Here is a 15,391-nt window from a genome sequence, read left to right on the forward strand (position 1 = left end):
GGATTCTTCCTGCGGGGATAAAACGCTTTGCCGCCTTGAGAATATTTTCTCTCAAAACTTTCTCACCCTTTCTGGCACATGTGCGGGCGGCAACTGACGTAGGGAATCGTCAATAAAGTTTGTAAAGCCATGCCAGTTGGTTTTGTTGTAGTTAACAGACGTGCGTTTATCTGGCTCCACTACAGTGACCAAGATGGGAATGTGGTCTGAGTTGAATACTACCTGGGTTTGCCAGGTGGTTTGGGTAAGTAGCGACGAGCAGACAATGGAGATGTCTGGGGAGCTTGAGCATCTTGCAGTAATTCTTGTAGAGAAGTCCTCATCTGGTCAGCAAAACTAATACCGCGGGGATCATTCGGTAATTGGGAATACCAGCTCTCATGATAGGCATTGAAATCGCCAAGTATTATTTTGTTATCACCTTGCAAGAGATGGGATATACTTGGGTGATAACTGGCGCCGATGCTCTTAACAGGCGGGATATATACATTAGGATTCCGAGCAAAAGAGCAAGCATATTTTGCTCACCTGGGGAAAAAACTTCCGGTTGATACAGCTGTTGCTGAGTTGATAATCTTTGGCCGATTGAGAATCGGGTCGTTCCGGAGCGGAGATCCAATTGTCGTAGGAACGTCTTTTGTAGGATGGTGCAATGAACAATGCGGTCGTGCTTCAATCCGTTCAACTATTTCAGTCGTAGAGCAGATTTAGCATAAATGCATTTGATGTATATATCAAGGGGAGTTATGTTTAGCATCGTCTCTAGACTAGCCTGAGGGGTGGAGCTCAAACAGCCAGTGATTGCAAGACATGCTAATCCTTCCACCGCTCTCCACTAAACAAGAGCTCCACTTTTTTATCCGCTGATCAACACCTAGGTCAACCAGTACATCGACTATTGCGGATATGTTCACGTTGTTAATCGCACCCTCAATGTCTAAGAAAGATGCCATAATATATTCTTTTATGTCAAGTGCCTTCTCTATAGTTCCTACAGAAATTATCAGGAGAGATGATGTTCCTGACATGGAACTGTTACAACAACAACAAAAGCGTATCATTGAAAGAATGTAGTTTATTTTTGACATCCAAATATCAGATTCGTACTGCTTCTAAAAATAAGATCAGATGTAGTTCAAAGTTGTCAAAAATTAACAACATCCTTCCAATGACACGCTAATGTACAATTCATAGGTTTTCACCCTAATTTTGAAGCACTTCGGTTTACTAGTTGTGATAAAAATACTACGACATTAGACTAAAAATTGAGTTTAGAGGTATCGGCGTTTTTCTGTGTCTTTTTGACATACTTACAGTGTTATTTTTTGCTTGGTAAGTATTGGTATAATTATAGGATAGAGATTATTAGCGATAGCAACCGAACACCAGTTGAGTTGTCAGTTGCCAAAATGACATTACAGATGGCAACTGGCAACCGACAGCTGCAAATTACAGTTGCCAAATTGGCAACTAAAAATTTGTGGTTGCTGAGATGTGTCAAATTTTGTAAAAAATATTATATTTTATTCTTAAATAATGTTGATTTAATGGGTCCGTGTAATTTTTATTGGGTCCGTGTCATTTTTAATGTTTCCAAAAACGTTTCAAATTGAATGGAAATGATTTTCAAAACTGTTTTTAAAAACAAAATCTTTAGGACTTCATTTCTGAATTTATTTTATAGTTTGTTTACATTTTTTAGTTGCTAGTCTGTCAAAATAACCACAGATGACACAATATCGATAACTTTTTGGCAACTAATGAAACCCAGCAAAAAAAGTTAGGAAAAAGAAGTAGAATTTTCACAACAAATAACACACTTGAAGTACTTCCAATTTTGGTGAAAAACCCATGGTAGAAAAATATTAGAGGTAGTTTCGACTTGATATTTTTGACGAGAATGGAAGTTTATTTTTGAAGTTTATTTTATTTGTAAATATTTCATTGCCACATTTAGGAAAAGTGTATAATACTTCAAGAAATTTTTAAACAAACATGTATAATTTAAATTTCTAATTCAAAATTCTATTTTTTCGAAAGTTACTAATTGTGCAATTCCAAAGCAACTTCAAATAATATGTACTTGAATTGAAGATCAAAAGTAAACAATTTTTTGTATCTTTTTCTATAACACTTTTTAATTATTTTAAGTACAACAAATATCAATTAAGCCGAATCTTACACATTAACTACGATCAAAACATGTGTCATAACTAATAGAATTATCTGAATTTCATTCATATACCTAGGTCTACATTATTTTGAGATTCATAAATATCAGTGTTTAAACAGTATTCTGGTAGGGCATTTGTATGGGGACTAGCTCAAATTGTTGGACGACATTCGCAATACTGAATAAGCTGCATCAATAGAGAATATGATTATTCCTCTAGCTCCCCACATTTGGCGGTGTAGGTATAAAAATGCATGTAATAAAAAAAGAAACAATCTATTAAGAAAAATAACAACTCCACCAAGAAAAATGGCATTACTTGAAGAAGAAACTCGATCTGCAATTCATATTCCCATTTTTATGCTTCACTTTTTCAATTCTGTATTAAAGCAATGATCAAGGCATGTGTAGTCAGCTTATCCTGGCCATGATGTTATAGATTTGAATGGCTTTGGCAAGCTTTCGTTATGAGCAACTCCGTTTGGGATTTGCTTCAAAAATGCTTCTAGCTCTCACAATAATTAGTTTGAATGGCTACGATAAACCTCCATCAGCACGGTCAGCTTTTTTTTCACAATTTGATAATGTATATTTTCTTTGAAAATTATTTGTTTTTTAAACAAAATATAAGTATAAAATTTGTTAATTTTGTTGGAAATATTATGTTGTTATTTTTATTTGAAATATAAGACAAATTGAAACTACCTTCTAATATTTTTCTACCATGGAAAAACCTATGAATTTTACATTAGCGTGTCATTAAAAGGATGTTGTTCTATTTTGACAATTTTGAACTAGATGTAATCTTTTTTAGAAGCAGTAAAAATTCGACATTAAGATGTTAAAAATAAACCACATTCTTTCAATGACTTATGTCATATGCTTATGTATATTTCATTGTTTTTTTCACCAAAGTTTGATGTACTTCGATGTCACTACAAATAATATTTGTAGTGACTTTTCTACATTTTTTCCTCACTTTTAACTGGGGTTTAATTTTTAAGGATATATTTGGTTTATAAAAGCGAAAAATATTGAATCGAATTTTTGGGTGTTATTAAGATGTCGTCTGTAAAGTATGACATCATAAACCACATTCTTTGGTTTATTTTTGACATCCAAATATACGATTTTTACTGATTCTAAAAATGGTAAAAATGAAAGGAATTTAATAAATTCCAGTTTTTGATATAGTTATATACATATGTATATATAGTTATATACATAAGAATACACTGCATAGTGAAATGCAATATATCTTTAAACTACTCTTTAAAAAAAATGTTGTATGTACATTAGGGATATAACTATTGACATTCTTTAGAGTCAATAGAGTATTAAAACAGTAAAGTATTAAAAACTATGAGAAACTACATTATTATTTTTTCGCGGTTGGTTAAAAAGTTCACGCACCAAATGTCTGTCCGTCTGTTTTTTATAATCAGTTTTTTGAAGGCTCCATATGTCTTCGGAATCCAAATCTTAGATAATTAATTTAAATATGCTTTTAAGTGTTTAGTTGTTTAAAACCCGTAAAATCGGTCCATAAGAATCGGAGATATGGTCAAAACAAATATGATTAACAAATAATTTTTTATGGACTTTTTGACTTAGGGATGTAAAATAGTATATTTGCGAAAAATCAAAAATATACTTCTAGGTAGAAATGCCCATATATAAATATTTTAATCTTAAAATTAAAAAAATAAAAAATTAAAAAAAAAAATTGGTTTGTGATGTTTTTGATTTTAAATGACCCAAAAAAATTATTTTCAATAATTATACAACAGTGACCTAAAAAAATTATTTTCAATAATTATACAACAGTGGCCATCTCGTGGTGGTATGCCAGAAATTTCGCCAAATTAGTTATATCCCTAATGTACATATATATGAACAGATGTTATCTAAAATCGGTGATGTTGAACCTTTAACTTATTGAATTATGCGTATCATGTTTCATTTATTTCGATTCATTATTGCAGCTTTAAAATTTAATTTTAATATTTTTAATATTTGCATTACAAGAGATCGCACTATGGATCAGGGAGCAACTCATTATTAGTTTAGATAGAATTTAGTCTAGAAATTATAAAAACAATGAAACATACTGCTTAAAAAATGAAAATACATTGTTTTTGATCAAGTAATATAAATATAATCTAAAATTGCAGCGACAAAACTAAAGCACGTAACATTGAATATATTAAATTTTTGTGAATTTTAAGAAACTGTTAACAAAAATTCCCAGGAAAAACTTACATTGAAAAGTAATGAGTTAAAACAGCTAATAAAACCTCTTTTCACTACTTCTTCATTAGCATTTTAAGTCATTATTTTACACGGTGATGTCATTGGAGGCAAGTACTTCCACGCTCGCTTACAAATAGGGAGTTAAAGAAGTACTTGCAATTTCTCTTACAAAACAGTTGTTGAGTACACTCAAACCTCGTTACACTAGCTCCATACAAAATCCACTAATTGGGGTTTTAATAATAAAAGGAGCCAGCTAGAATACGAACCAGGGACTTCGGTTTATTAGTCAAATGTTCTACTCACTGCACCACTGCTTAGCTATTTTATTGCGCGTCAAATAATGGTTTACACATATAAGTGGAATTTAGTTTTCTTTTTTGTAAAACACAATTCTTAACACGCAATTAAATAAAATGTGCAACAAAATGCCAAAGCCGAAAATAAAGTACTTCTATATCAGATTATAAGAAAGTCATTACTAGACTACTTGTAAGTAATGCAGACGGTAAGTAGTAATCATTGAAAAGTAAGTGGTTATAAAACAAAGTACTTCTATATCAGATTATAAGAAAGTCATTACTAGAGTACTTCTAAGTAATGCAGACGGTAAGTAGTAGTCATTGAAAAGTAAGTGGTTATGGAAGTACAACCCATTACCGAGTTTTTGCTGGGTTACTATTGAATAAGTAAATACTTCCACTTGAAGCCATTTTGAGAGTAAATTAACGTAATATAAAGAAACAATTTTTACGATTTTACAAGTATTTTTTGATCATTCTTCTTTATGCATTATGTGGAAAACAGTCCAAAAGCACAATATTACCCCCTCCGAGTATAATTTTTACTATAGTATACTTATAATTACACTACTGGCCTGGATTATAACTTAAATTTATCAAAATCATTTTAATTAAGCTTCGATTCTTCAGAATGTTCATTGTATAAAATTTCGGTCGAAATGCCCCTCTGTCAAAAAATGCTAGCCAGTTTGAGTTTTAGGTGAAATAAAAGGCGTTTTTACTTCGATATGATATTGAACAACCTTCTGCAGTTCTACTATGGATAGTTTTGGACATAATATTTAATAGTATTTGAATTGTCATGGACTTTGTTAATGCAATAGAACTATTTTAAATATCCGAGGTCGATACTATTCTTCCCGTTTGATGGTTTTTTCGAGGTGCCCCATTACAGCCAATAAGCCTGGTGATTAAAAGTCACTTAGGGCCAATCTTTAGGTGAAAGATTAGCGATTCAATTAAAATTAATCCTCGAAAGTTGTCTCAATACTCAATTAGTTAATTTTATTTGCAAGTTTAAGTGCCCAATGGAGGTGGTTTAAACTTAAGCATGAAATGCAAAAGTTGTAAACAGCTGTAATTCAATTTTTATAAATATAAACATTAAAATGTTCTATTTATTGATTAGTATAAATTATGCACACCCAAAATAAATTTTTTGGTTTTAAATTTAAGTTTCCATTAATTATCATATTAAATTTACAATTGTCTTCTTCTTTTTTATAAAACATGCGTTGTTTTGATAACAAACAGTGAGATTTAAGGTCCAAACACATATAATTCTTTGCGACGAATTGCGACTGACAGCTACGCAACGTAAAAAAGAGATGCCCAATCGTTGCGCCGATAAAGTATGAAAAAATAATTAAATATATTTTAATAATATAAAAAATTCAATATTTAATATAAAAAATATTTAATTTAATAATGGTGTTTTTCACACGCACAAATCACAATTAAACAGAACAAAAAGGACAAACAATATTTTTGACAGTTTTGTGTTTGTTTTCATTTTCTCTTTCTCTTCTGTTTCGCACGCCAAAGTTGAATATTTTTCAGCTTTTGTACGTCGTGCGCAAGTTTGGCGTTTTGATTGTGACCGCTCTCATTTAAACACATACGTCGTAAAGTATTGTATGTGTTTGGACCTTTACTGTTGTTTTGTATGGCAACACTGCGAAGTTTAAGCTTGTACTCAAAAACATCAAAGGGTATTAACATCAGATTAAATTTATGATCAGATTAACTAATCAGATTATTAATTGGCATTAGATTGCCAACTCAAAAACCCGCTCTTATAATTTGCGAAATTATAGTGCGATAAATGTGATATTTTTTTTTTTTTGCAAATTTGTGTCAATGATTGATATTTATTAAAATAACCCAAAATTATTCTCTTTTAATAGCAAAATAATAATTTTGAGGAACCATTTTTTTAGTTCAAAATGCAGGAAAATTCACTGCGTAGACAAATGATAAAAAAAATACTGTAAAAATAGTACACATTTACTTTATTTTGCGTTAATTTGCTCTTAAAATGTCTTCAAAAGAAAGTAGTTACTTATTTAATTGTAATTTTTGTTAATAGGTTCTTAAAATTTCCTAAAATGTAATATATCCAAAGTTACCTGCTTTAGTTTTGTCGCTGCAAGCGTGCAATCTCCTAGAGCATATGTTAGGTCGAGACTTGCCGATACCACGTTTTAGAAGTCTTGTTGAGAGGGGTTTTGACTGCAAGTTTGGAAGCACATAGGGACCACAACCAGACATATTGAAGAGGTTTCAAAAAGAATGGTCGGCGATTAATAAATCTAAAATCGATGTAGGCGAAAATGTTTTAGAACTACTGCCCAAAGAAGAAGTAGAGAATATCAAAAAAGAACTGCAAAGAAAACTAATGGAATGTCAACCAAGAGACTACAAAGAGAGAGACCTCATTGAAAATCTATTAAAATATGAAAGCATTGATAAAAAATATTAGAAAAGGAAATAACAAAAATAATAAATCACCTGAAGTTGCCCTGGCATTGTTTGGCACAACAGTGCAAAACACCGTAAAGAACCTAATGACGACAAAAATCTTAACAAATCAAGCAGAAGAAAATGAGAAGTGCTCCAGATATATGCGACCCAAACTAAAAACAACTGCCGTAATTCCTAGAAAAATGTCTTCCAGCCTAATTACAAGTGAGACTTACTTGTTGTTCAAGAGATTTAACATTACACCGAATTTCTGGATAAAGATCCTGCAACTTGGCCGCAGAACATCAACTACCAGGAGGGACAAGGAGGAAAGTTGTGAACGACATGGCTGAGCGAGGAGTCAAGCCAGCTAATAACAGATTACAACCAATTACTTACAAAGGACGAGCACCAAAAACCACATTATGTCAGTCACTTGAATAAATTTAAATAAGAACAAAATGAAAAAGACATTTCATTCAAAAAATTGATAATATACAAAGGAAAATGGATTTATTCACAATAGGTTCCATCTTTGCTCTAAGGTGTATATAATAGTATCGTCTTCAATTCACCTACAGAATTCACAGATTTTCGTAAATATTTACATGTACTTTAAAAACATTTCCGTTTTTAGTCACGAGCACCAAAAACCACATTATGTCAGTCACTTGAATAAATTTAAATAAGAACAAAATGAAAAAGACATTTCATTCAAAAAATTGATAATATACAAAGGAAAATGGATTTATTCACAATAGGTTCCATCTTTGCTCTAAGGTGTATATAATAGCATCGTCTTCAATTCACCTACAGAATTCGCAGATTTTCGTAAATATTTACATGTACTTTAAAAACATTTCCGTTTTTAGTCACGTATGATATCGCCATATTTTAATCCATATTTTGGAAAACAAGGTTCCGAAAATAGTAGAAACGGTCATATTTTGGGTGAAAAAATTATTTAAGTCTACTGTCATCCATAAATTTAAAAAATTTTGTTAGAAAATTTTAAGTTATAATAGAAAATGCAATTGTCAGATATAAAAATTTCAAAGCAAATTGGAAAAAATAAAATTTGTTTGAATTTTCTTGATTTGTGCTCAAACTAAACAAAAACTGAAACAGTTAACAAATTACATATATAATACTTAAAAGCTTTTCATAAAAAACCTCTTTTTAAATAATCTTGTTGGTACATACATATTAGGGTGATCGACTCGATTTTTCAACCGGTTTTAAAACCGGTTTTTTCTGCTTTACCAGTGTCGGTTTTTTCTTAATGTTGATTTTTCGAATATCGAATAACCCGATTTTTTCACTTTTTAAAAACCGGTTTCGAATACTTTCATTTGCTTTGTAATTGATAACTGTTTGATAAAATTTTATCAATCTTAAGATTATATTCCAATTACAATAATTAATTTACGGCTGAAATTTTATGGAAGTGTTGGAATGCCTATGCAAATTTTCTAAACAGGGCTTTTAAAATAAGCTAGGATTACATAGTACCTTATGTTTAACAGAAGTGTCCCACTTTTTTCCTAATTTTTTCATATTAATGAAATAATGTAAATCAGACGACTAGATCTAAAGATATACCCCCTTATTCACAAACAACATTTTTATTTTATAAAAGGTTTATAAAACAAAATTTCCATATAAAATCTTATTTTTAAACTGTTTATAAAATAAAAATTTTGTTTCCTGTTTCCTTGAAATATTTCCTCGAAAATATGGGGTAAGAAAAATAAAAACAAAATTAGTTTTTCTTTAAATAAATATAAAAATGGGGTTTTATTATTGGTTTTTCTCGGGTTATAAATTGGGGTTTTGTACGTACCGTACTCTTCGGGGTTACAAAAGTAAGTGACTATTACAACTTTTTGTAAGAGAGAAAAAGGGTAAAAAGCGCCAAAGAATTAAAAAACATAGAATGGCCAGTGAACAGTAACTGGCCATATACACTGTGCGCATAAACATCCCGCCCCCCTTGCAATACTGCAACAAGGAAGGCTTAGGATACTGCGGGGTAAGATAAGCTGAAAACAGAGTTAAATAAAATATATGTATATAAACAAAAAAATGGTAAACTTTTTTTTTTTTTTTTTTTCAAAACAACAATTCATTTTTTTAAATTCATTATAACAAAAATAATAAAAAGGGGTATATTAAACAATGCGCCCTGACATTACATTGATAACAATGGTTGCCGGGGTTTGTTGGTGTTGCTGCTGATATTGTTGGGGTTGTTGTTGATATTGTTGGGGTTGTTGTTGATATTGTAGGGGTTGTTGTTGGTACTGTTGCTGTTGTGGATGCTGTGCGCAGCAATGATGTTGTTGTTGGGGTGTGCCGACCTGGTTTTTCGTACCACGGCTTTTGTTCCTCCTTTTTTTTGAGGACTTCCGATCCTTGGGACTACCGCTGCCTTGGGTTGGTTGTTGATGGGCCTCGGGTTTGGCCCCTTTTTTCGACCTTTGATGCCGGTGAAGGAGGGTATGGTGCTCTGACATGCACTCGATGCACCGCTCTCTGCTGGTGCATTTATCCTTCATGTGGGAATGAGCCAGGCAGTTGAAACAATATCGGTACTTTTTCACCGTTTCCCACCGCTCCCCCACCGACATCTTCCTAAATTTCGGGCACTTCCTCAAGGCATGCTCCTTTTTGCATATACGGCAGTCCCGAAGGATCTCATCACGGGTTGTTTTTATGTCCTTAGACGAACCGGGGGCTTCAACGGGTTTGCGGTGGATTTCCAGGCGGCGATTCACATTCGACATCTTGCTATGGGTAAAGTAAATAGAGAGAAGAAAAAAAATACAAATTAGTCAGTTTCTGACTTTGGCAAGAGAACAAGCTTCACTATTGGGCGGGTAAAAATGCCCGAAGCTGTTCTCACGTCCGCTGTGCGGACCTTGCTGTCATGGCCTACATGGGTCTTCTCTATCCTACCTAAACGCCATTCATTCGGGGGTAAATTATCCTGACGGATCACAACTAAATCTCCGACTTTGTAGTCCCTTTGCGGATATTTCCATTTAATTCGCCGATGGAGTTCTTTGAGGTATTCCTCTTTCCATCTTTGAGCAAACTGATGATGGAGCACTTTGAGTTTTTGCCATCTATTAGCAATATTCAATGAAAGATCGGAATGATCGGGTTCAGGGGGTGCCAAAAGAGGTGCTCCTATCAGAAAATGACCTGCGGTTAAAGGGACTAAATCGAAAGGATCATCGCTCATTGCAGTTAAGGGTCTTGAGTTTAGGCAAGCTTCTATTCGGGTTAACATTGTCGAAAACTCCTCAAAGGTAAATTTCTGCATTCCAGCAATTTTGCGAAAATGAGTTTTTACACTCTTTACGCCGGCTTCCCATAAGCCGCCCATATGAGGAGCACCAGGGGGTATAAAATGCCATTCAATTGGCTGAAAACTATTTCGTACAAGTACTTTTTCTCTTAATTGGGGTAAAAACTGCTTTCGGTCTACTTCGAGTAAATTAGCAGCACCGACAAATGCAGTTCCGTTGTCTGAGTATATGTGGGCAGGACAACCTCGACGGGAGAAAAAACGAGCAAAAGCACCAAGAAATGTTTCGGTCGACATATCACCGGTTGCCTCTAAATGAATCGCTTTTGTGGCGAAACAAACAAAAACGAGGACATAACCTTTCGTTATTCGGCAACCTCTACCAATGTAGGATTTTATGTCGAACGGACCTGCGAAATCTAAACCGGTATGGGTAAACGGTCTCGTAAGAGAAGCACGTTCAGGGGGTAAAGCAGCCATAATCTGCTGACCGGTTTTCTTTCGATATATAGTACATTCCTTGCAATTGAAAATGACTGTACGAATTAGATTTTTTAACTTGGGGACCCAAAACTCATTTCTTACTAATCTGAGCATTAATGAATGGCCACCATGGGCAGAACATTTGTGAACATGTTCAACAAACAAACGGGTAAATCGGGCTGCATAAGGCAGAATTTTAGGGTAACGCTCATCGTACGTTAAGCCAGGGGATCGAGTTAATCGACCATTGATTCGGACAAAACCATTTGAATCAATAAACGGGTTCAAAGTGAGTAAATTACTCTTAGACGAAATGGGTTTACCTTTCGAGAGTAGAGAATATTCAGGTATATAATTCTTTTGACATACTAGAACCAATCGATCTCGAGTAAATTTCATTTCTGACTGGGTTAAATCTAAGGTGTTGTACAAGCATTTTCTGGTTTTTAAATATTGTAAACACCTGAACCAATACGAAATAATTCGCATTGCACGGGGTAAATCTGAGAAACGTTCCAGTATGTCAAATGTTGGTTCTGTCTGAACAGAAAAAGATTGAACTTCTAAATGCTGATGTTCGGTAACGATATTTTGTGGCCAGTACTCTCGCGGCTGTCTTAACCACGAGGGACCATGCCACCATAGGGGGTTATCAACTAAATCTCGAGCAAGACTTCCACGACTTGCGAGATCTGCAGGGTTATCTTTGGAATCCACATGAAACCAATTCTCGTTACCAACTTTCTTTACGATTAAGGCAACTCTGTTTTTGACAAAGGTTGGCCAATGGCACGGGGGTTTTTTGAGCCAAGATAAAACTATAGTAGAATCAGTCCACAGATAAATCTTTCTCTTGTCTAGATTTAATTGACTACACAAGGATTCTACCATATTCGCCATCAAAGCCGCTCCACAAAGTTCTAAACGGGGTAATGTTTCAGACTTAACAGGAGCTACCTTCGTCTTTGCAGAGAGTAAATGTGAAGAGATTTCATTCGAAGAAATACTTCGAACGTAAAGAGCAGCGCCATAAGCCTTTTCTGACGCATCAGAAAATGCATGAAGTTCAATATCATAACTCGGGTGAAAATTAACCCATCTTGGAATGTTAATTTTCTCAATATTGGGGTAATCATTTAAAAATGAGTGCCATTGCACAAGGGTTAAGGGTTTTAAACATTCATCCCAATCTGTCTTATCTTTCCATATTTGTTGCATTATAATTTTAGCAACAATGATTTTTGGGGATAGCCAACCGACGGGGTCAAATAGCTTAGCTATTTCTGACAAGACAGCACGTTTAGTCACAATATCCCGGCGTGGCTGCGATATGAGTCGGAAGTAGAAACTGTCAGTTTCTGCCCAGGGTACAGATAGCGATCGAATTCAATTCGCTCGCGAGCGAGTTTAATTCGAGCGATTTTAAATAATTAATTTTCCGGCGAATAAATCTATTCGACTCGCGAGAAAAAACGAGAGAGAAGAGGGGAAAGGGAAAGAGAGGGAAAGAGAAAAGAGAATGGCGAGAGCGAGGCAAAAAAGAGGGAAGCGCGAGGGGGAGAAGGGGGGAAAGGGAAGAAAGGGAAAGGAGAAGGCAGAAGCAAGGGAGAGAGAAAGAGGACAGAACCAAAGAAGGGGCCCAGGAAAAGGAGGACACAAAGACAGAGGACGGACAGGAGGGGCGGCAAAGGAGGAGACACGGCGGAGGACAGACAGACAGACAGACAGACAGAGACAAGACAGACAGACAGACAGACAGACAGACAGACAGACAGACAGACAGACAGACAGAAAGACAGACAGACAGACAGACAGACAGACAGACAGACAGACAGACAGACAGACAGACAGACAGACAGACAGACAGACAGAACAGACAGAAACAGACACAGAAGACAGACAGAAGACAGACAGACGAGACAGCAGACAGACAGAACAACAGACAGACAGACAGACAGACATACACTACAGACATACAGACATACATACATACAGACATACATACAGAATACATACATACAGACATACATACATACAGACAGACATACAACAACATACATACAGACAGACATAAGACAGACATACAGACAGACATACATACATACATACAACAACATACATACATACATACATACATACATACATACATACATACATACATACATACATACATACATACATACATACATACATACATACATACATACATCATTCAACACGTGTTTTATTATCTTCATAATAAAATTTTCCAAACCATTTGATTCACAATCAATAATCTAACTGCCTGTTTCACAATATCGACAACATTTTCTTTCTTATAAATATATTGAAAACAAAAACAAAATTTTTAATTTATTTGTTGTTTTCAATATATTTGTAAGAAAGAAAATGATGAAGATCACTTGCATGTCCATCAATATACATATGTACATACATTACTACAGATAAAAAACACACATTTAAATAAAAAGGTAGACAATATTTCTTATACTTTCCCACTTTTGCTTGTGTCAGACCGTCATAAAACCTACGGCTACACAATCGCACATACATAATTATTTCCCATATTAATGCCCTGCCAGCAATTTTGTAGTCGACTACGAGAAAAATTCACTTCTAGTTTACTTTTACAGACTGACTATAAGCTAACTACAATGTAATGCAGAGCTGTCCCGAAATTTTGTATTTGGCAACGTAAAGAACCGACTTTTAAATACTAACTACAAGCTAACTATAATGTAATGCAGAAGTGCCTCAAAATTATCTGGAGAGAATTAACTGTATTTCAACATGTTTTCTCTTGTTTCTCTATTATTATGATTTTATTGTTGACTTTAGTAGACTGACTATAAACGAACAACAATGTAATGCAGAAATGTTCCAAAATTTGGTATTTATTAACGTAAACAACCGACTTTTAAAGACTAGCTGCAAGCTAACTATCATATAATGCGGGAGTACCCCAAAATTATCTGGAGAGCATTATGTTTCGACATGTTTTCTCATGTTTCTTTATTATTTGGAATTTGTTTTACATTTTTGTCATTTTCTTGTATACGTTGTGAAATTTGAGTCAGTAAATTGGAAAAATTAATCATAAAAGGTTAAATATTTTAAAAGTCGGTCCCTAAATTCTAAATTCTGCTGATTAATACTGTAAATATAATAACAAGTTAACATTACACAAAACATTTTCAAATTTATTTTAGATTTGGATCAATGGGAATCATGGAAATAATGAACAAATCATTCATAATTTTATGGGTACCGGTGTTATTATTAGTTCCCCTGCAGAAAACTGATGTCTATTAATTTTAACGAACTAATATCATAACTTGTATTAAACCGAAATGTAATTTAGATAACTAGTAGTTAAATTTTAAATATATTTAATTAAAATATAATTAATTAATACAGTAGGGAATTCAAAAGAAAACTATTGCTTGACTTTTCTGCAACTAACTTTAAGTTAGTTAATAAAGAGTTACCTTTAAGCTAATTTTTTAGTAACTAACTTTAAGCTAGTTGAAAAGTCATGCAGAGTCGGACAATTGACTACTGCGTATGACATCACCATGTTAAAATAGTCAGTTGGCTCCATTAAAAATAATCCAAGAATCAACCATAACTAGTTGATGAAAAGTCGGCTTTTAATGCATTTAAAGTTAGTTGAGTTGCTGGCAGGGTGGTTCTTTTTTACTACCACAACAGAACCTGTTTCTTGCACACACAATTTGCTGATTTTCGGCTCGAATTTAACTCGAATTCAACTCGTTTTCCACTCGCTCGTAAGCGAGTTGAAAAAACAAAAACATGTAAATATCGCTTACGAAGCGAATACAAAACACATAAAACTCTAATTAAAATTGTGCTCGCGTGTTGAAAAATAAAACTCGCGATTTTGAATTTTAAAACGAGCGATATAAATAAAATAGCGATCGCGAGCGATATTTTTACCTACCCTGGTTTCTGCATTCCATCGCAAGCCTAGGGTTTTTGTTGTACTAGCATCTGAAAATTTTAAGAAGTCTGCATCAAGCAGATTCTCACGGGGTAATCTTCTAAGAGACGTATGTGATTGGCAGTCCATTTTCTCAAGTCGAAACCAGCCGATTCAAGAACATGGGTAAGTTCAATACGTCTCCTAAAAGCGTCTTCTAGCTCATGAGAGCCAGCAAGTACGTCGTCGACATACATTTGGGTTTTCAAAATTTCTGATGCTAACGGACTTAGGGGTTCACAATCGTTAGCCAATTGTAAAAGAGTTCGAATCGCTAAATACGGCGCACAATTCACCCCGAATGTGACAGTTTTTAGCTCATAGTCCTTTATATCAGCTTCGGGATTACAGCGGTACCAGACTCGTTGAAATTGTGTCTGTTCGGGATGAATTAAAATTTGGCG

The 15,391-nt window shown here is 34.1% G+C and overlaps 1 protein-coding gene across 1 annotated transcript in view; it reads left to right on the forward strand.

Annotated features, from left to right (window-relative positions):
• The window catches only part of LOC119602110 (cullin-associated NEDD8-dissociated protein 1-like), a 73,823-nt gene extending 66,912 nt beyond the window's left edge, over positions 1-6,911 (forward strand). The window contains exon 5 of the mRNA XM_037953454.1: positions 6,867-6,911. Within this exon, the coding sequence (XP_037809382.1) occupies positions 6,867-6,896 (30 nt within the window). The 3' untranslated portion in view covers positions 6,897-6,911. The remainder of the gene's footprint in view (positions 1-6,866) is intronic.
• The last annotated feature ends 8,480 nt before the right edge of the window (positions 6,912-15,391 follow it).

Source organism: Lucilia sericata, unplaced genomic scaffold (genome assembly GCF_015586225.1).
Source record: "Lucilia sericata isolate MDLA Ls3-8-SP2 unplaced genomic scaffold, ASM1558622v1 Contig000208F_arrow, whole genome shotgun sequence".
NCBI lineage: Eukaryota > Metazoa > Arthropoda > Insecta > Diptera > Calliphoridae > Lucilia > Lucilia sericata.